Source organism: Nothobranchius furzeri, chromosome 3 (genome assembly GCF_043380555.1).
Source record: "Nothobranchius furzeri strain GRZ-AD chromosome 3, NfurGRZ-RIMD1, whole genome shotgun sequence".
In the NCBI taxonomy this organism is placed as follows: domain Eukaryota; kingdom Metazoa; phylum Chordata; class Actinopteri; order Cyprinodontiformes; family Nothobranchiidae; genus Nothobranchius; species Nothobranchius furzeri.
In genome coordinates this window covers 77470310-77493515 of record NC_091743.1, presented here as the reverse complement: position 1 = coordinate 77493515, position 23206 = coordinate 77470310, and the positions used below count along the sequence as shown (strand labels likewise).

General features: G+C 45.8%; 1 protein-coding gene across 4 annotated transcripts in view; it reads left to right on the top strand.

Annotated features, from left to right (window-relative positions):
* The window catches only part of grm7 (glutamate metabotropic receptor 7), a 143370-nt gene that overhangs the window by 29268 nt on the left and 90896 nt on the right, over positions 1-23206 (top strand). For all 4 annotated transcript variants that reach the window (XM_054736915.2, XM_015958318.3, XM_054736916.2 and 1 more), the window contains exon 2: positions 20888-21104. In XM_054736915.2, the coding sequence (XP_054592890.1) occupies positions 20888-21104 (217 nt within the window). The remainder of the gene's footprint in view (positions 1-20887; positions 21105-23206) is intronic.

Sequence of the window (23206 nt, the reverse complement as noted above, 5' to 3'; positions counted from 1 at the left end):
CTTGGAACAAAGATATGAAAAGGTCTCTTCTGACATTCTGAAATGAGCTATCCAATCTGATGGAGTGAAGTTTGGCATGGTCACATCCCAGAAGGCACTGGCACGGCTGAAGGCCCACACAGTTGGTTGCCGTCGCTGATTCAAAAGAGCCAACTAAAAAAAAAATTAAAACAGTCATAACACAGTAAAAGTTAAAACCATAGTGCTGTGAAAAAGATTGAAACGGTATGGTTATAGACATAAAGTTCACGTAAATAGAATTTGTTTAAGGTTAAAATAACAGCTGTTCTTTATGGAGCTACCAGTGACTGGCTGTTTTGTTCACTTTATTAAATGCACAAATGCGGTATTGCTTGTAATTATCTATGTAACTAATTATAATAATTTAAATATAGCTGCACAACTCATCCATGAAATGCCCAGGAAGTAAAGAGTGAAGGATTCAGGCCCTCGTGTTGACTAGCATCACCATGAGTGCAGAAGCTGTTTGAAACTTAGTTAGGTGTTGGCCTTTCATGTTTAGCCTGTCTTAAAAAACGATCAATATACAACAAAACCATTTGATTGTGGTGCTTTTTTTAGTTTTTCTTTTTTTGATAGTTGCCCTAGACACCCCCTCAGAGATTATAACGACATGTATTACAGCATTAGAAGTTACTTACCACCTGGCGCCTCCGTCTTTGTCTCAACAGTAGAAGGTCATGCCTCGTGTCCGATATTAATTTCAGAAAGCGTTGTCGCCTTTCAGCTGCCCTCCTCCTCGATGCGCACAGCATAGCTCTAAATGCTATCGTGATGTGGGTGTAAAGAATATACCAAACACCAAGAACAGAAAGAACGCGCTGCTGACTGGACTCCATTGTTGTTGTGTTTTGGAGTGTTCTCGTCGCGCAGTGTGACGTATTACGCTACACCGCCTGGCAACTGGAGCCTGGAATGCGATAGAAATGCTTGCCAGAAAACTTCTAGACCCATACGGAACATACTGGTCCATAATACCCAGACCTGACCGTTCCAGACCAGGCAATGGAAAAGAGCTATCTGTGATCGCAAATTACAGGCCTATCTCTACCCTGCCTTTTACATCGAAACAGGGATCAATCCTTGGTCCTCTTAAGTTTGCCATTTGTTTGCTTCCTCTGGGGTCAATCTTTCGGAAACATGGCCTAGCGTTCCATCTCTATGCTGACGATTGCCGGATTAACTCCCCATTGTGTCAGGAGAAAGCTCTCTCTATCCAGTCCTTTGTGTCCTGTCTTAACGAGGTGAAGTCTTGGCTAATGGCCAATCTGCACCTGAATGAGGGAAAGACAGAGCTCATTGTTTTTCACCCCAACAGCAGGGCTATGGGTTGTTATGTTGATCTTGGCCCTCTTTCTCCCTACTCAAAACCAGTTGTCACCAGTTTGGGGGTGAAAATTGACACTGGACTTAAATTTGATGCTCACATCAACTCTGTGATCCGGTCCATTTTCTTTCATCTGAGATGCCTTGCAAAAATCAAGCCTATGCTGTCGACAGGTCACCTGGAGTGGGTACTCCATGCTTTTGAAATTTCTAGGCTTGATTGCTGCAACTCTATATGCAGGACTGGGTCAGTCATCACTGCGTTGCCTACAGGTTGTGCAGAACAGCGCAGCCAGGTTTCTGACTGGGACCAGGAAATGGGACCCCGGTTCTGGCCTCCCTGCACTGGCTGGTCTGTTATAATTCACACTTTAAACTCCTCGTCTTTGTTTACAATTTCTTCCAGGCTAGTGCTCCCCCCTATCTGGCCATGCTCCTGAACTGACATTCCCCATCATGAGCTCTGCGCTCCTCTGTGTCCTCGTCTCGACGGACGGATGTTTAAGCCTGATTCATGCTTCTCCGTCTGTGCAGAGACACACGCGCCATTATCCGTCCTTGTGGGCCTCCTGGAGAGCTCCGCAAGGACGGACGGAGTCAAGCTCTCTTTTCTAAACATCCGTCCGCCGAGATGGAGAACGCAAGCTTGTGATTGGTCAGGACGCCGCTGTCGTCTACACCGCCGCCATTGCGCCCTCAAAAACATACAAAGAGCCGAGGATAACTAGTGGCAGACACGGAGCAGCTTGAAGAATACCTCGCGAAAAAACTAAAAACATGAATGTTTAATTCCCCATTACTGGAGGAGTGAAAAGATACGCAGCAAGTGTTTTATTTGTGGATGGAAATGACAGGAAACGTGGGTTTAGAGGTGGCGAGCGCATGAAAAGTTGGAGGAGGATGAGAGACAAACGTGTCTGTGTTAAAAAGTCTCTTATATACAAAAAACACAATATAAACACACTATCTTGGACCGGATACATGACAGGATACCACAGAACAGCGCTACGCCCTCTGTTGTCCTGGTGGGGAATTGCTTTGCAACACTCCCCAGGAGGCAAAGAAGTATGAGAGCAAAACGTCTCCATCCATGTGTGCGTGTCTCTCCCTTTTGGGGCTGACGAAGAAGCAAGAATCAGGCTTTAGAAAAGAGAGCTCGACTCTGTCCGTCCTTGCGGAGCTCTCCAGCAGGCCCACAAGGACGGATAATGGCGTTGCGTGTCTCCGCACTGACGCAGATGGAGAAGCATGAATCAGGCTTCAGATGTAGCTCACCACCACTAGGGTGGTTGTAGAGGAAAGAGCTTTGGATTCCTCTGAGATAGGTTTAATGGGGAGGTTTGGCCTCCTGGCTTTGTTTCGTACCATATCATGTTTATTTGTATAGCACATTTACAAACAGCATGCCAGCTGACCAAAGGGCTTCCCAAAGGACAAACAATGATAAATAGCAATGTTACAATGCTAAGGTCAAATAAATGCAACAAGATAAAAATATATCTAAAACTATGAATGTCACATTTTCAAGAATAATAACAGAGGAAGGAGGCTAAAAGCAAGCAAACAAAACCATACAAAAAAACTGTGAGAGATGGAAAGTTACTCCATAAAAGTGAGCATTGAGTACGTAGAGACTTAAGAGACCTGTCAGTAAAAAGATTTACAGTGTTGATATTTTTACTTCATGTTTATTTTAGTTAGCTCATGTTAGCGTTAGCTAGTTGATAGCCCCCAAACCCCGCGCGCAAAAGGGGCAGGATGTTAGCAGCTCCTCTGGTTCTGGTTCTGTTGTACTCCTGCTGTGGAGGAATATACATGAACAGAAAATGTCGATTTTTTTAAACTAAACCTGATAGAAAAAAACACCCTTTAAACAGAATGTCAGGATCTGATTCATCAATATGTTTATTTTTTACATTTGGTGATAACATTTTTCATTGTTCCTCACAAACTCTTCTGACCCAGTTCCCCTGCAGGTTTGAGCCCATTCTGAGTGAAGGCAAATGCTTCATGAGGCTGCGAGTTAAAGATGGAGGTGACGTTTTAACAAGAGCACCACTCAGACTTTATCATCTCAGGATCTAATTATGGAAATCTATTCGCACCTCAAGACCCGGCTCATTAGAACACACTGGTTCCTTGTCAGTCGGGGCCCGTCACAACAAGCCTGCAGCCCGGTCCGGCCCCCGACTGATTATTTCATGCATGCAGGCGGCGCTGCTTTAGTATTCTGAGCTGCTGCTGTAAAAACATACAGCGTGTGATTAACACAGAGGTTACACCTGCTCTGTTCACAAGACCCGACCCGCAGAATCCCGATGAGCCGTCACACAGCACCGTGAGATTTCTCTGTGATTCAGCGCTGGCCTCTCCCTAGCAAAGAGGAGTCCTCGAATGCATCACGAGCACAAATGCTCTGTTAGAGTATACATGTAGATCAAACTGGAGTGCAGCCCCGCCTGTAAGCAGCAAGTTAAAAGATGAAGCCCAGTGTTTGTCAGAACCATTTATTCAGTCATAGTGTGAACCAATCATCACACGCAGAGAGGGAGAGACACTGCCACCTTTAAAAATAGATCATTTAGCTGGAGATTCCAGCGGGACGTTCCTCATTTATCCAGTAGGAATCTGTATATTAGCTCCACTTTAGAGCCAATCCTACAGCACCAAGCTGCCAAGCCTCATCCTCCCTCCACACGAATCGGGCCAGAACTGCCAGCCAAGTGAGACAAAGGGGGAGCTTATCAGAGAGTCTCGCTTCTTCCATGTCTGTCCAGCTCACACATCCACCCACGAGGATCCTCTTTTTAGCATCTCTCCTCCTCCGTCTGGTGATTCGTGCTCAGAGAAACGTCAGGAATTCCCACAGACGAAACCAGCTGGCACCGCTCGCCCAGTTCTCCATCAGAACTGAATCACCTCGCTGCTTTTATTTAAGCTTGGCTCACGTTAGTGCTTCACTTTCTGACTCTGATGGAAGCTGAGGGTTTTATTTGCTGCTGACAGAGACACATTTGTTTGTTTCAGAGTGAAATGTGATGTTTGTTTCTCCCAGATGAGGAACTTTCCAGAGTGTTCCTTAAAAATAAATGTTTTAAATGCTGCATGATGTAAAAGATGTGGACTTCTAGTGGAGGTTAGGATACTGTTGGTTCAGCGGTTCTTCAGTAAACCAGACTCTTCTGTTCTGACTGAAGCTGCAGCCTGAACCTTAAAGCTGCTTCTGGTTCCGACAGCAGAACATAAAACCATCGCGTTCTTTTGAACTGGGTTTTTATTTTATCTAAAAATGTTTATTCTGAGAAGAAGAAAAGAAAAACTTTCTGAAGTTCATCTTAGTTTTAGTGGAAAAACCACATTTTGGAACATAGATGTGTAACAGTGTTGCTCTGTCCAAATCAAGGCTGCATCAATCGAAGGCCCATCTTACCCGGTCCTGTAGGCTGGTCTCGGTACCGGCTGTGAAATGTGATGATCTTACTGCGGCGTATATTCTGTTGTCAGGCAACTGCAACAATGCTAATGGGATCTGCAACCAAATTTAGCGTTAACGCTCGGCCCGCTATACGAGCTGCCTCCGTCCCTCATGAGACCAGAGAACTGAACACGCTGCTGGAACTTCCTAACGTCTCACTTACGGAAAAACGGGAAGTTAATTCCCAAAAGATAGAAGATCATTCTGTTTTTCAATAGTTCAGCCTGTTGATTTTAATGTTGTTAAAGTGACAGTGTGCAGTTTCCCTGGTAATGGGGGCAGTACTTACCTAAATCACAGCAAGCGAGCATTATTTTCGTGTTCAAATTAGAACATACCAACGGATGGCCATTAGGGTCAAAAAGCCCTGGGACAGCAACCTCCAGCAAACCATCAGAGTCCTTCTCATCACTGGCAGTGAGTGAAGAAATAAATGTGTAAAACTACGTTTATTATTGATGAAAGTTTTGCAACCACCTGTTACAAATCAGTGAATGTGTTTTGTCCTCACAGGCTTCCATAGAAGGAAACATGGCGTCCAATATGCCGTCGCCCAGGGACTTAGACCTGCTCCCATGTATTTTAGAACAGATTTTATGGTTATATGTTATGAAACTGTTAATAGTTTTTAACAACTAGGCGACTTTTAAGTCGTTTACACCAACATTTTGATGGATATTTCCAGAGAGTAATGGTAAACACTACACATTGTCACTTTAAAGCTGTACCTGTTAACAAAATAAAACTTTATTTTCTCTTTGTTTCCTCGCTGTACCAACAATAAACCAAACTGTCACATTAAAACCAAGAACTGTACCGCAGCGGGCTTTAGGAGTGCCGTTACACCCCTAGAGGGGACTTGAATGTATCGGGGCACTGACCCTTGAACCAGTCAGAATCTCTGATGTCATCCTTTCTTTTTCATAATTTCTCCTCCTTTTGCTTTTCTGTCCATTGACTTTTCTGTATCCTATGTGTCTCTCACCCCCGCCGACCCGTTTGGGTGTTTCTCTGACTTGTCACCATGTTTGAGCCGGCTGCCGTGATCATCCTTTCATTAGAAGCTGTAAATTTGATGAGCTCTCTGTTAACCTCATGAGAATCCATGTTTATTAGTCTGTAAATCACAGTTTACGGCGGCGCCGGACTCAGCTGCTCTGATTACGGCACATATGGTCAGAAGTCGTCATTAAACCTGCTTCAGTGACGGGAGGTTCTGCTGCCTCCTCATCCAAACAGTTTTGTCAACTACAATCACAGATTCTGTGGGAATGTAACCAACCGGAGCCGGAGGTGAACTCGCACAGACGGATTTCAGACTCAAACTGTGAACAAGAACTTCTGTTCAGTTTGCAGTTTTCTGGGTTTATCTCAGAACATTACTGACCTTTTCTTTATTTTCTGTCACTGCACATTCACACTGTAAAACAATGGAGATGAAATGAAAGAGGTCCATCCCTCTTATTATTATTAATACATGTGCTGTGGTCACTAGTGGGAATGAGTGCCTTTTAAGTTGTACTCTGGGGACATAAAGCTCCAGTGCTCCTGTTTTAGCACCGAAAAATCAACCAGAGGAGAGAGTAGCTTCGGACGACAGTATCTGGAGTCTTACTTTCTGATATTTGGACATCTCTCATCTGATTGGCTAACAGCAACACGACTCTACCACTGACTCTGTCTGCTCTGCAAGGTTGATATTTTATCTCCACAAATAACACAAGTCTTGAGGAGTTCTGCTGTGTGGTGAAGTTGCTAATGCTAGTGGTTCGTTTCTACTAGCAAAGACATTCTCTGCTGTTTCCTGGACGCTAAACCAACAACAGCTTCCCTGTCGAGAGTTCAGATGGGTGAGTCCATGAATGTTAGTGACAGTGTGATGTAGATCTGTCAGGATTGTTTATCCTAGAGTTTCACCGTCTGTTTTCTATCAGAAGCTAACGCAGGAGGTAGGAGACTATTTTCATGTTCAGTCGGGTGTAAGGACCCGTTCTACTGTGTTGTGGTCCATCGTCCATTTGGTCCAAACAGTTCTTTCCTTCAGTAGTTTAGTGACTTTCTATCCTCCACTGTGATGCTGTCCAGACTGGCGGTCGTTGGTGATTTTAACATCGGCACTGACGATTCCTCAAACCACTTTGCCATGACCTTCTCCTGCCTCATGGACTCCTTCAGCTTTAAGCGCCTCGTGATTTTTATTTTGAGAGGCGCTATAGAAATGATATTTTCTTCTTCTTCTTTACCCAGCATGTTTCTGGCCCTGCACACTAAGGGACACACTCTAGACCTGGTTTTTACCCTTGGTCTAAATGCTGACAGTGTTTGTCCCGAGGATGTTTATATTTCAGATCACCACTGTTCTCTTTTCTTGTTTTCTTAATGAGAGCACAGCTAGCTAATTTTCTGCTGCTTTTGATCCACCCTGTTCTTCTGATGATGACCCAGATTCTTTAACTTCTCAGTTTACCGAGCACTGCCTCTCCATTCTGGACAACATCTGTCCTGTCAGAACCAGATCAGGTCCTGCAGTGAACCCTACTCCCTGGTTTAACGACAGCATTCAGTCTGAAGCACCAATGCAGAAGACTGGAGCGCTTGTGGAAGAAAACCCGTCTCCACGTCCATCTGCTGCACCTAAAGGATCTTCTGACATCCTTTAACTCTGCAGTCAGAGACGCCAGGGTTTCCTATTTTTCCAACCTGGTGTCCCAGAGCAAAGGGAACCCCAGGGTGCTGTTTACCACCATCAGCAGCATCGTGTCTCCTGCCACTCCTACAGCCTCCATCCACTCTGTTGCAGACTGTGAGAACTTCCTGTCTTTCTTTGTGGACAAAGTCAGATCTAGCATCTCTCCTTCAGCCTTATCTCTGCCTCTCCTAGCTCCAACCTGATCTGTCATCCCAGATAACTTTGCTCCTGTTTCTTTGCCTGAGTTAACCAAACTAGTTAACTCTATGAAGACCTCTGCATGCCCCCTCGACATCTTACCCTCATCTTTGTTTAAAAGTGCTTTTCAGTCCATCGGTCCCAGCGTGCTCTCTATAATTAATGCTTCTCTGGTTTCTGGTCAGGTCCCTGCTTACTTTAAGAACGCTGTAATCCACCCGCTTCTTAAAAAACCGAGTCTCGACCCCTCTCTCCATAGCAGCTTCAGACCCGTCTCTAAACTTCCGTTCATCTCCAAGATCTTGGAAAAGGTTGTGGCTAAACAACTCACAGCTGCTCTTGATGAACATAACATCTATGATAGCTTCCAGTCAGGTTTTCGTAGAGCTCATTCTACTGAAACAGCTCTTCTTAGGGTCTCTAATGACCTTCTGACTCGCAGTGATGCAGGGGACTGTTCTGTTCTGGTCCTGCTGGACCTGACTGCAGCCTTTGACACTGTTGACCATCACCTGCTACTGGAGAGGCTGAGACTGGGTAGGCATATCAGGATCTGCTCTGGAGTGGTTCTCCTCTTATCTCTCTTAGCGCCCCTTTTCTGTGGTCGTCTCCAAGTTTAGGTCCTCCACCACCTTTCTAACCCATGGTGTCCCACAAGGTTCTGGCTGGGGCCTCTGCTCTTCCTCCTTTATCTGCTTCCTCTTCAGCACATCCAGAGCTCCTTCAAAGGAATCTCCTACCATCTTTATGCAGATGACATCCAACTGTACGTCTCCTTTAAGCCCCATGGGATGTCTAAGCTGCAGCTGTTACACACCTGCTTAGACTCTATCAAAACCTGGATGGCTGGGAGGTTTCTTCAGCTGAATGAAGATAAGACTGAGATCCTCATCTGTGCCCCAGACAAGCTGGTTCCCAAAGTCAGAGACTCTCTTGGTCAGCTTGCTTCCCACACCAAACCCTCTGTCAGGAATCTTGTCGTGACCTTTGACCCAGCCCTCACCCTGGATTCTCATGTCAGTTCCCTTGTTGACTCTTCCTTCTTCCATCTCAGGAACATTGCTAAGCTGAGTCCCAATCAGTCTCGCTCTGAACTTGAGACAGTTCTCCACACCTTCATCTCCTCACGCTTAGACTACTGCAACTCTTTTTTCACGTGTCTGAGCAGAACCTCCCTGAACCGTCTACAGGTGGTTCAGAATGCCTGTGCTCGGCTTCTGACCAAGTCCTCCAAACACACCCACATCACCCCGCTTCTCCTCCAGCTTCACTGGCTGTCAGTCAACTTCAGGGTTCTTTTCAAGATCCTGGTTCTGGTCTTTAGGGCCTTACGTGGACAAGCACCCCAGACTCTGGAACTCTCTCCCCCTAAGCCTGAGATCAGTGGACTCAGTGGTCTCCTTTAAGAAGCAGCTGAATACTCAACTGTTCAGGCTTGTAGGTGACCTTCATCACCACCCTCTCCTTATTCTGCTCTTTCAACCTATTCCACCTTTCCCCGCGATCCACTGATTTCCCTCTTTCGTATTCGCTTTCTCTCTCCCTTATTAGTTTTTTACCACAATTTATGTTTTTCTCTTATTCTAAACATATTTTTAAACATATTTTGAAATCTTTTTTGTATTTTAATTTCGTTTTTTTGTGATTTTTATCTTGAGAGGCGTAATATAGAAGATCGTTTTCATTCTTCTTCTTTCATTCAGCCTGCATGAAACACTTTGAGGGAATGATTATCAGAAATAATCATTAAAACATGGTTTCTAGTGAACCACACCTTTAAACATAATGAAACATAAATAGAAAGAACTCATTAAAACACGCCAGAACCTCATTTCTTTACATTAGGTTATTGAAGTCATCCAATGTTCTGATGATGGATCTTCTCATCCTGACGTGTTTCTGATCCAAACTCTGAGCTGCTGCATGTTTGTGCGGTGAGCAACTTAAAGTGTCCTCAGACGGCCGCGGCAAGCTGCTGAGGGCAGGATCATTGTTATGTGGAGTAACTATCTGTGTGCAGCACACCCGGCACCGAGCCCAACGACATTTAAAAAGGCCGCAGAGAGTGGGTCGCAGTGGAGAGGAATGTTTATGTGAGAGAGCGATACTGAGAGCCTGGAGCCGATCCACTCAGCAGTGGAGTGTTGGACTGCAGCTTTTAGCACCAAGTCATTGCTTTCAGCAGCACTTGGAGAATGAATTCTGCACCAAACGCAGGATCAGTGCACACAGTGAGAGAATGAGCTGACACTCTGATGGCGACTGGTGAATAAGTTCTGGGCAGAAGACTCCCAAGTCCAGGAGGAGAAAGGCTGCAGAGAAAAGGAGGGATGGGCTTAGGACCAAAAGGAGCTTGTTGTGTAACAACACAACTGTCTGCCTCAGATCTGTTTCAGTCCTGAACAAAAAACATCAAACATCTGTCACCTGATCCTGGAGCAGAAACAGGAAAATGTTAAAGTCTCGATGTTCAAACAGAGCAGAAAGTAAAGAAAGATCAGATTCAAACCTGATTTATTCTGTTATTTATACAGAAAACTACAAAGGGCTAAGTGTGTGTGCGTGCGTGCGTGCGTGCGTGCGTGCGTGTGTGTGTGTGTGTGTGTGTGTGTGTGTGTGTGTGTGTGTGCGCGTGTGTGTGTGTGTGTGTGTGTGTGTGTGTGTGTGTGTGTGTGTGTGTGTGTGTGTGTGTGTGTGTGTGCGTGTGTGTGTGTGTGTGTGTGTGTGTGTGTGTGTGTGTGTGTGATGACATAAATAGAACCTAACAGCACATTTATGTCCCCCTGTGGACAACGATAACAACTGAGTATAAATAGATTCAGGACAGGTTCTTATTGTTTTTATTTGTTTCTCTCATTAACAACATAAATACAACTATAGTATAATTCACGTTGACATAATCTTGACCTCTACTACTTTTATCATGTTAGGAATAATTTATGGGTACCGGACAACCAGGAGGTGGAAATGAAGCTCAGGCCCATCAGTTATTGGCTTGTGTTAAAATCAGTGTTGTGAATGAACTTTTATTTTTCAAAGAAAATGTTTTTTAAGCAAATAAAAAAATCATCATGAGCCTAAATAATGAAATATTGTTATATTGTTTTCCAAAGTAAAAAACCTGCTGCTGGTTGGAAGTCAGAATGGCTGGGGTTGCTAAAAGCAAGCCAAAACTGCCTAGTCTACCTTTAGAGGTATGGATGACTAAAAACATGTTTTATGTTTTTTCTTATTCTAACGGGTCTCTGAGTGTTTCATGCAGGCTGAACATGATAATAGTCTCCTACACATATGTCCTACAGTAGCTTCTGATAGAAAACAGACGGTGAAACTCTAGGATTAGAAAATCCTGACAGATCTACGTCACACTGTCACTAACATTAATGGACTCACCCATCTGAACTCTCGACGGGGAAGCTGTTGTTAATCAGCATCAGACATCTTGGCTGGTAGAAGCTAGCTGTTAGCGTTAGCAACTCCACCACACAGCAGAACTCCTTCAGGCTTGTGTTATTTGTGGAGATAAAACATCAACGTTGCAGAGCAACAGAGTCAGTGGTACAGTTGTGTTTCTGTTAGCCAATCAGAGAAGAGATGTCAGAATATCAGGAAATAAGACTCCAAAATCATTAGTCTGAAGCTCAGCAGTGATATTGCAGATTTGGTCCTGCTGAGGCAGGGGTTTGGGGACTTTTCTGTGCCCTGAGTGTTGCCTGCAAGGCATTCATTCCTACCAGAGACCACTGCAAATGTATTGATTAAACGAGAAATCTGCTCCTTTAACACATTTGTCATGCCCACTTGACCCCATTCCGACTAAGCTGCTCAAAGCTATTGCTTCTACAGTAGCCGCAGCAGTCACACATGTGATCAACGAATCACTGACATCCGGTACATTTCCCACCTCTCTCAAGCATGTTAAGGTTAAACCGCTGCTAAAAAACCATCTCTTCCTCCAAATCATGTGGAGAACTACCGACCTATCTCTCTCCTCCCTTTTCTGTCCAAAATCATTGAAAGGGTGGCTTTCAAGCAGATCACAGAATACCTCTCACAAAACTGTCTACTTGACCCTTACCAGTCTGGGTTCAAAAAGGGCCACTCCACTGAAACTGCTCTGTTAGCAGTGACTGAATCCTTAAAAGAAGCTAGAGCGACAGGAAAATCCTCAGTGCTTATCCTACTCGACTTATCGGCTGCATTTGACACTGTCAACCATGGCTTCCTTTTGTCCACACTCTCTAGCATGGGCATCACAGAGAAAGCACACGCCTGGTTTGAATCGTACCTCACAGGACGATCATTCAGTGTATCTTGGCTTGGACAATCCTCTACCATGCACCATCTTGCCACAGGAACCCCCCAGGGCTCTATACTAGGACCTCTTCTCTTTGCCATGTACACCACCTCACTGGGTGAGATCATTCGATCACATGGCTTCTCCTACCACTGCTATGCAGACGACACCCAGCTCTATCTGTCATTTCCACCGGACGACCACACTGTCTCTGCACGAATATCAAACAGTCTCTCTGTCATATCAAAATGGATGAAATCCCACCATCTCCAACTCAACCTCTCTAAAACTGAACTACTTGTCACCCCAGCAAAACCATCCATACAGCACAATATCTCAATCCAAAATGACTTCCTATCTCTGGCTCCTTCAAAGGCAGTTCAAAATCTGGGTGTTGTGATTGATGAACACCTGAGCTTTAAAGATCATGTTGCCTCTGTTGCTCGTTCGTGCCGCTTTGCGTTGTATAACATACGAAAGATCAGACCATACCTAACACAACATGTCACCCAGCTCCTGGTACAATCTACTGTCATCTCCTGCCTCGATTACTGCAATGCCCTTCTAACTGGTCTTCCAGGCTGTACTGTGAGACCTCTTCAAATGGTCCGGAACGCAGCGGCACGTCTGGTCTTCAATCAGCCAAAAAGACCACATGTCACCCCTCTGTTCATTGAGCTCCACTGGCTACCGCTAGCAGCACGCATCAAATTCAAATTGCTAACACTAGCATACCAAGTCCGAGATGGTACGGTTCCCATCTACCTGAATCCTCTTGCAATGGCTTACGTCTCGGCCCGGCCGCTCCGGTCATCACAGGATCATCAACTAGCAGTGCCTACACCACGCTCAGGACAATCCAGACTTTTCTCATGCATCGTTCCACAAATGTAGAATGACCTTCCAAGCACTACCAGAACTGTGGCTTCCTTTTCAATTTTCAAGAAACTCCTGAAAACCCTGCTCTTCAGAGAGCATCTTTTTAACTAGCACCCTCCCTGCACCCGTCCCCCCTCTCTACTGTCCACTCCTTGTTCCCTACTCTCCATGACTGATGTCAAGTTGTTGTTGTTATTGTTGTTGTCAGCCTCAAGGGCAATATGCCGATTATCACTTGTAAGTCGCTTTGGACAAAAGCGTCTGCTAAATACATAAACATAAACATTTTAATCTCTTCTTTATGCTGTTCTTTGTTCTTCATCAGCCTTTTGGCTACGTTATTGTTGGTGTTAAAGAAACAAGCTGCGAAGCAACTCTGGCTGGTATCCTTCTTAATGTTAGAAATCTTGTAGTTTAAATTCATGTTGGAGTTTCTCTGCTGTAGTTTTTGTTGTTTTATCCATTTGTTGACTTGTTTTGTTGAACTCATGCAGCTTTAGTGGAAGTTTTTTTTAATACATATATATAAAAGGAAAACTCGTTTATGGTCCCTCAGTGGAGACCTTCAGCTTTGTGAACAGCTGAATGAAACTTTAATTAGATGAGTTTGTTCTTTCTTGGCGCTGCAGTGATTTCTATGAAGCTGAAATTTATTGGGTCAAAACCTTGTTGAGGTTTCCTTCCCGACTCAGTGAATATCAGGTCTCTCTTCAAAACCTCTGAAGTCCATTTTAAAGTCTTCTGAAGCAACATAAAGGCCTCTCCCTGTTCTCCAAATGGACTCAATGGAACAGGACGTGTGCCTTTTCATTACAGCGGGTCATTGAACAAGTAATTGGCAGCAAGGTGGTTATTTAAGCCATGAAGTGGCTTTGGACCCCTCACACCATCTCTCCTTGTGAATTTCCTCTTGGTGACCTCATCTTTATTCTGCCTTCATCGCCGCTGCTCCTCTTCTTCTTTCGTGCTTCAGGCAGCAGCAGCAAGGTGAGGATCAGGGCGCTGTAGGACAAATGAATTACCAGCAGCAGATTAAAGAGGAGAGCCGGCGCTCCTGATGAATTATGGAAGCAGCAGGAATCCTGATTTAATGATGGAGCGTGGAAAAGTGTGTGTGTGTGTGTGTGTGTGTGTGTGTGTGTGTGTGTGTGTGTGTGTGTGTGTGTGTGTGTGTGTGTGTGTGTGTGTGTGTGTGTGTGTGTGTGTGTGTGTGTGTGTGTGTTGTAATCTTGTTACACTCCTTTGATTTCAGTCAGCTGAGTGAAAAACTGCATCTATCTCACTTTTTCTCTATAGTTTTTAGGACTTCCTGGTTTAACGCTGTTTAATGGTATCCTGGCAACCATCCTACTGTAAGGCCACTCAGCACAAGCTTTTTGATGTTTTAATTTCTTTTCTATGCATTTGTCTCCTGGTCGACGGAAAGTGTTCTAGAAATACATTTGATGATGATGATGTTGATGATGATGGTTAACTTTTGTTATTTTGTAATTGTCTATTTATTTATTGTTTTGGGGGCAACTGTGTCCGAGGAGTTAAGTGTCTGCCTCGGAGAGTTGCAGGTACAAGCCACGTTCAGTCTGTCGCATTTGTGTCCTTGGGCAAGACACTTCACAATCCTCGCCTGCTGGTGATGGTCGGAGGGGCCGGTGGCACCAGTGCTCGCAGCCTCGCCTCTGTTAGTATGCCCCAGGGCAGCTGGGGCTCTGATGTAGCTCATCACCACCAGTGTGTGAATGAATGATTGGTTGGTTAGTTGTAACGTGCCTTGGTGGGTTAGAAGGCACTATATAAATGCAGGCCACTTGCTATTTGTTAGTCTCTTTGTAGCATTTGTTTGTCTGATACTTAAGTCGCCTTCATCCTGCTCTGATTTCATCCTGTTTTAATGAGCTCATCGCTGATGGTGAGGATGAATGTGAATGAAACTGAGATGATGAGGAAGGTGAGAGGAGTGAGAAGATGAAATAACAGAAGTGAGTCAGTCGACTCTGTCAGACTGCTGCTAGTGCTGAGCCATTGTCTCATAAATAAAATGATAATATGTACAAACACAGTCTCTCTCTCTCTCTCTCACACACACACACACACACACACACACACACACACACACACACACACACACACACACACACACACACACACACACACACACACACACACACACAGTGAGTCAATAAGTGCAGCTTGTTGCTTTCTGCATCATTTCTTCGTCCGTCAGCTGGCCGAGTTGTTGATGAATGTCTGCACCCACTTGTGTGTGTGTGTGTGTGTGTGTGTGCGCGCGTGTGTGTGTGTGTGTGTGTGTGTGTGTGTGTGATGATATAAATAAAACCTAACAGCAGTAATTGCAGCGCGTACAGCGAGCAGGGTCAGTGAAATTAAGTGTCATTAGGACACATTTTCTGTTTGTTGCCCTCAGAGCTGATCACATTCCTCCCACACGGAAGCACAGTTCTGATCCAGCCTGATTTCCCATCCCTTATCCAATTCTGGAAGTTCATTCATTAACTTAAACAACAGGGTGAAAGCTGCAGTAACGTTTTGCTTAATGCACTAAGGGTCTCCGTAACCTTACATAAATTATTCACATGAAACTACGTTCAGTCGTCTACCTCAAAGCGAGTCCATGAGAGCGGGGGTGGGGTTGAGGAAGTAACGTGTCCCTCCAGTATCTGTGACCCTTGGCAGAAGAGGATGTAGCGTTCTGCCAATGCATGTGAGATCGCAGAGGGGGTGCACAGGTGAGCTTTACTCTGAGCTCCTCCTGGATGATCGAGCTCCTCGGCTCATCTATAAGGAGCAACATCATGTCTTTTGGGCACCAAGATACTAGACCTTCTCCTCCCGAGACAGAAACGGCCTGTTTCTTACCCGGTTAGAGATGTTAAACAGTCAAACTTCTCATTTTTATTCTGGTGCTTGGTTGGTTTTCCTTCCTGTTAATGGGTTAGAGCTCGTTTCCCTCGTGTTCCTTGTTACTGTGCCCCCCTCCACGTATTATTAGTCCCCTGCCCTCCTCTAGTTTAGTGGCTACAGATGCGACCCAGATGGTTCTGACTCTCCAGAGTGAAGACTACTCAGACCCTCATCATCCTTGCTGATTTGTGCGTCAGGATCAGCTCAAGCAGATCCTGCAGATGTGGCCCGCTGCCTAATTAATGCAGAACAATAATGTGTCAAAGAAGCAGGAGTCCGATGATGACAGAACACACGCAGGTGATGTTCTCACAGCGTTTAATTAGAGCTTCGGCCCGGCCTGTTTTAATTAGAAATAATCCGTGTGATGAACGGAAGCCTCGCTGCTGTCCAGGCTGTTTGAATCCTGTCAGACTCAAGTAATTAAATGTTGCTTTTTCAGTTGATCTTAATGAGAGACAGATAAATGTGAACTCACATGTACTTTGAATAATTAGCAGCGTTATCATTCCCACACAGAAACAACACCGCTGCGGTTTTAAATCGTTTATCTCTTGGTGCTTTAACTGTGAAGGTTTAGAACTGTGATGTATTTCCTGTCTTTGCATCGCTGTAGGAAGTAAAAAAATAACCTTTAGGAGCGTTAATGCTTTTTAATACATAGAATTTAAGACGTTTGCCAGTTAGTTTTTACAATAATGTTTGGTAGTCAGAAGGTTCGTGTGATCTGTCTGGAGCCACATGGATGGAGAGCGGCAGCTGGCTGGTGACGGTGACATGGAACCAGCTAGCTCCAAACAAAAAACGAAGCAAATGGATGCTTGTTCCAGTGTGGTGGGAATTTTTATGCCTCATAGCAAAAGAGAACATGTTGAGCCTCAGCAGCTCCTGTGAGCTCCCTTCCTGGGTCGGACTAAGACGCGTTACAGTGAGCTGAGGAGAAGAGGTCTGCTGCAGATGGAAACGTTTAACACTGAACTGATCCAAACTGTGAGATTTACATGTTTATTTTCCAGAACTACAAGCTTATGATGACCCAAACAATCAGTAAGCCTCATCAAAGCAGAGGAAGTGAACTAGCGTTAGCCCAACTGTCAGCTAACTCTTCCATGTTAAACCAACAGAGGACGAGAGTTCGTGGATGTTTCTGCAGCTGGACGACGTAGCCTGAAAAGGTGGAGGTGTTTAGAATAAAGGGATGAAGATGTCCATTGTGTCTTCTCTTAGATAATTAATCCTCTGAAGGCAGGCGTTGCGGATTTGCAACGTTAAAACCTTCCTACCTGGTTACTCCACATACGTGTTTCATGAGCATTTTTTAACGCAGAAGAAACCCTGAAGGACTTAGTTGTTTATCCTTTTATAAAAACGTATTTTGAGGCTGAGAGGGTTAAGAAGATTATTTTTGTTTCAGACTTGTAAGGTCGTGTTGTGAGTTCTCATTTACCTTAACTTGACAGACAACTGTGGTCTTCATGAGGTGTCAGATGATTGTGTGAGGCATCTTTATCAGCTGTTCTTCTGGTGGGCGTGACAGATCTGGGTCGGTCACGCCCACCCCCGCTGGCTGGTTTCTGGAGAAGGGAGTCCCAGATGCGAGACAGCCGATAGGCCCCCTCGTCTTGGTGCATAGTCCACTGTTACCGCTTCCTTATTTCTATGTTCGCCCTGATCCGGTGTTTAAACCTGTTGCTTTCTGTGTCGTTGGTCGAAACTCACAACACAACCTTACATGTCGGAAACAAAAGAAATGTTAAAGGGATGAAGGTTAGAATAATTACTCAGGTTTGACTCATTTAAATATATTAACATCCATCTGATGGTTTTACAAAGTCAACTTTTTATTGGCAGAAACAAAAGAAACACGAATTACAACAAAAAAAGTTTAAAAAGATCCAATAAGTGACACCTGAGAACATAAACAGGCACACATCACACCTGGGTCTGTGTTTCTGGTCCTTGGAGAAAGGTCAAAGGGCTCCAGTTTAGAAGAAGGTCAAGACTTTGGTGCATCAAGCAGCTCTGATCCATCTCCTCACCCTTCACCTTGAAGCTTGGGTCGAGTTTCCCTCCGCTCCTCGTCTCCGAGCAGGTTGGCTGCTGCCCCGTTGTAGCTCAGGTGGTGTTTTATTGAACCTGCCAAGGTGGCGACCTTTCTGTGTCCGCTGGTGGAGACGGGAACAGCACCAGGTGTGACGGAGTCCTTTATGAGTCTCATCAATCACTGGACAGGTAGCAGGCTTTGGTCTACCGCCAAGTCTCAGGTCCGTCTTTAGATTTATCCCTGCAGTCTCACTCTGAAATAAACACTCCATTATCTGCTGAGGTGTTCCGGACTGGATACGTTTCTGGGTTTACTAGGTTTACTGGGTCAGAACAAAAACATACTTTCCACAGAGTTAAAGACTGAGCTTAATTAAACACTGAAGTTCTTACAGCCTATCTCTGGATTCTGACTGGGATGTGTCTGATATCCAGATATGGAGGTTTTTTGTTTTCTGTCTGATCTTTATTTATAAAAGAATATTTTTTCCTGGTAGAACAGCTCGTTTCTAGCTGGTTCTGGTTCTGAGGAGGCGAGCGTGACTTTTCACTGCACATTCGGGTCTCTTCAACACAAGTTCCTCACGGGAACACGTGCCAGCAGCTCATTCTGCTCACATGAGACGGCTGTGGCGTGTGCAAGGGCCGGTTAGAAAGTGAGACGTCCGGTCCTCGGCTCCGAGGAGCTCGGAGACTCGGGGTCTGCTCCGAGTCCCGCTGGAGCACCTGAAGCTGAAACCCCTTTAACAAACTGCTGTGATGTGTCACTTGATGTGGAGGAAGAATATTCCTCCAGGAATTTCTGGAGTGAGGCAGAAAAACTTTGGTCTTGGTGTTATTTGAGTCGTTTGTTGTTTTTATTTTAGAGCTTCTCTTTATAAATGTGAACATTAACCATGAAGGGTTTTACCGTTTTGGATGATTATGATGATAATTTATTCTGTAAATAAAGAAAATCCTTCCTGTTGAACTTCCTGCATCTGTAACAGCTGGATTACTTCATTTACCTGCAGCTGATGGTCGGAATAATCCACAGAATATACCGATAAACCACCTCGTTTGTGCTATAGACTAACAACTTTGTCATTTTTATTATTATTTAGTTAATAAAAGTTGTGAAAAAGAACCCGTTTCTACCAGAACCTTTGGTCCACACGTGAAGCTGAAGAGACTCTGCAGGGATCAGAGGCTAATTGAGGGCAAATCTGGGGGGAAATTTACAATTTTCAGAGTTTCTGAGATTTTCCTGCTGGATGGAAATTCATTCTGGACTTTAGGGAAAACCCTAATGGGAAGAGATGGAATAATCCTCTAATCTCACACAGGTCTCGTGTAATTACTGTGACCGGCTCCACCGAACCGGGTCGAGCCTGATTCTACGGGTTTATATGTTCATTTATTACCTGTGCTTAGCTTAAACACACCTGAACATGCCAACATTTAGCTTTAGAAATCCAGTAAAGTTGCATCTGAGCTGCTCCCAGAGCCTGAGGCTCGAATCGGGCCAGAACCGGACATCAGAGTCCAAGTTAAAGGTCCAGCTCGAATGGGGTGATGATAAGTGTCCGCCCCATGATCAGAAGGTTGCTGGTTTGAGTCCCACTTGTCGCTGTAAATGCGTCCCCCCTATTTACCTGCTGGTGGTGGTCAGAGGAACCAGCTGCGCTCGCAGCCTCGCCTCTATCCGTGCTCCCAGGGCAGCTGTGGCTGCATTGTAGCTCATCACCTTCAGCGTGTGAACAGATGGATGGCTGATTGCTTTGAAATGCGTGTTAGAGGGTTCTTGGACTCTAGCAGGTGCTATGTAAAATACAGACCATTAACCATAAGTCCAAAGTGTCTTGGCTGCTTAAATCTGGTAGCCATGGCAACCACCTTACACATGTACATCTATAGTTGGCCACAACCCATAGACCATGAGGCAGAATCTGCAGTTGTCTGTCAAACTCTCTCCACGCAATTGGACAGCACTAGGACCAATCAGATCAATGAGCAACGTGATGCATTCATCGCTATGGAAACCAGTCAGTGGCACACTCCACCATACACTGTTGGAGAAGGCCTTTTCAGAATAAAAGACTTAAGCCGTTATAGTAAACGTACAGAGCAAGTGCCAACACGGTCACAGAACACTCACCCCTCCCCTCGGTGATCTTCCCTGGTTTCACTTCCACCAGAACCAGAAACTCGCATTTCCAGAGGAAACGAGATAGCGCCAAACACCAGTCGCCATTTTCTAGGTCCAAACATCTTTTATTGTGGTGATTTTCTTTTTGGGATTCTGGGAGTTTGTCCTAAAGTTGAAGTGGTAGCAGCCGGCTGTTTCTCAGAGAACCTCTCACACCAGCGGTGCTCTGTTGCTAAGTATGAGCGTGTGATGAGTGGCGGATGCAGGGAAGTATGGTGAGACCCTCAACCAGATGGTCCACTGGTTAGTTTGGTCCGAAACGTGTTATTGGTGGAGGTTTTTAGACAAATGCAAGAGAACCAACCTACAAATTTTTACTGTTTCTTTATCATGTCCACAATATATTTATATCTATACTAGGTTAGAACGTTAAGCTCTTTTGTTTTCCATATTTGCTGCTTTAAGAACATCTATCTGCTCAAGTCTAAATCCAAGATGATGCTGAGTATATTCAAACAAGCGCTGTTCCTGAGCCGCCACCATCTTTGTGGATCATCTCCGTCACAGCTGGAGTGTCATGCCCACCTAACAAACATGGGGCGTTGTGATTGGACAAGGTTTTAGACCACTGGACCTGCTGAGGCTACAATGAAGCATGGCCAGACCGACCTGCAGAGCTACAGCTGTTGCTCTGGATTTCTGGGATATGAATCTGATCCAAACAAGGAATTCAGGAAGAACCAGGATGAGCTGCTGCTCCCGTCTGATTGATTCAGAATCCCGGTTCTTCTGAGAAACCAAGTCTCACTGAGAGAATCTCAGACGGTTTTATTTAGGAAGCTTCTGTTTAGGCTCCATGTTTGTAGTTTTAACAGGTCTAAAGTTTCCTCTTCGTTCCTTCCTTCTTTCCAGATCCCTCAGATCAGCTATGCGTCCACGGCTCCAGAGCTGAGTGACGACCGGCGCTACGATTTCTTCTCACGGGTCGTTCCTCCGGACAGTTTTCAGGCCCAGGCCATGGTGGACATCGTGAAGGCCATGGGTTGGAACTACGTCTCCACGGTAGCCTCAGAGGGCAGCTACGGGGAGAAAGGGGTGGACGCCTTCATGCAGCTATCCAGAGAAGCAGGTGATGTGATCTGGACCAGGTCTGAGGTCCAGTTCTGGTTCTGCTGGTTCTGTTTGGGTCAGCTGTCTTTAGAGCATTTACAGCAGGTGCTTCTGCTCACTTTGGACAAATGAGTTCCTCGTTATCCGTCAGATCTTCCCTTCTGCTCAGTAGCTCACCTGTCTCACCTATCTCTGCTGTCTCACCTGTCTCACCTATCTCTGCTGTCTCACCTGCCTCACCTGTCTCTGCTGTCTCACCCGTCTCACCTATCTCTGCTGTCTCACCTGTCTCACCTGTATCTGCTGTATCACCTGTCTCACCTGTCTCTGCTGTCTCACCTGTCTCACCTATCTCTGCTGTCTCACCTGCCTCACCTGTCTCTGCTGTCTCACCTGCCTCACCTGTCTCTGCTGTCTCACCTGTCTCACCTGTCTCTGCTGTCTCACCTGCCTCACCTGTCTCTGCTGTCTCACCTGTCTCACCTGTCTCTGCTGTCTCACCTGCCTCACCTGTCTCTGCTGTCTCACCTGTCTCACCTATCTCTGCTGTCTCACCTGTCTCACCTATCTCTGCTGTCTCACCTGCCTCACCTGTATCTGCTGTCTCACCTGTCTCACCTGTCTCTGCTGTCTCACCTGTCTCACCTATCTCTGCTGTCTCACCTGCCTCACCTGTCTCTGCTGTCTCACCTGCCTCACCTGTCTCTGCTGTCTCACCCGTCTCACCTATCTCTGCTGTCTCACCTGTCTCACCTGTATCTGCTGTATCACCTGTCTCACCTGTCTCTGCTGTCTCACCTGTCTCACCTATCTCTGCTGTCTCACCTGCCTCACCTGTCTCTGCTGTCTCACCTGCCTCACCTGTCTCTGCTGTCTCACCTGTCTCACCTGTCTCTGCTGTCTCACCCGTCTCACCTATCTCTGCTGTCTCACCCGCCTCACCTGTCTCTGCTGTCTCACCCGTCTCACCTATCTCTGCTGTCTCACCTGTCTCTGCTGTCTCACCTGTCTCACCTATCTCTGCTGTTTCACCCATCTCACCTATCTCTGCTGTCTCACCTGTCTCACCTATCTCTGCTGTCTCACCCGCCTCACCTGTCTCTGCTGTCTCACCCGTCTCACCTATCTCTGCTGTCTCACCCGTCTCACCTATCTCTGCTGTCTCACCTGTCTCACCTGTATCTGCTGTATCACCTGTCTCACCTATCTCTGCTGTCTCACCTGTCTCACCTATCTCTGCTGTCTCACCTGCCTCACCTGTCTCTGCTGTCTCACCCGTCTCACCTATCTCTGCTGTCTCACCTGTCTCACCTGTATCTGCTGTATCACCTGTCTCACCTGTCTCTGCTGTCTCACCTGTCTCACCTATCTCTGCTGTCTCACCTGCCTCACCTGTCTCTGCTGTCTCACCTGTCTCTGCTGTCTCACCCGTCTCACCTATCTCTGCTGTCTCACCTGTCTCACCTATCTCTGCTGTTTCACCCGTCTCACCTATCTCTGCTGTCTCACCCGTCTCACCTATCTCTGCTGTCTCACCTGTCTCACCTATCTCTGCTGTTTCACCCATCTCACCTATCTCTGCTGTCTCACCCGTCTCACCTGTCTCTGCTGTCTCACCCGTCTCACCTATCTCTGCTGTCTCACCCATCTCACCTATCTCTGCTGTCTCACCTGTCTCACCTGTATCTGCTGTATCACCTGTCTCACCTATCTCTGCTGTCTCACCCGTCTCACCTATCTCTGCTTTCTCACCTGTTTCACCTATCTCTGCTGTCTCACCAGTCTCACCTGTCTCTGCTGTCTCACCTGTTTCACCTATCTCTGCTGTCTCACCAGTCTCACCTATCTCTACTGCCTCACCTGTCTCTGCTGTCTCACCTGTCTCACCTATCTCTGCTGTTTCACCCATCTCACCTATCTCTGCTGTCTCACCCGTCTCACCTATCTCTGCTGTCTCACCTGTCTCTGCTGTCTCACCCATCTCACCTATCTCTGCTGTCTCACCAGTCTCACCTATCTCTACTGTCTCACCTGTCTCACCTGTCTCACCCATCTCACCTGCCTCTGCTGTACCACCTGTCTCACCTATCTCTACAGTCTCACCTGTCTCTGCTGTCTCAC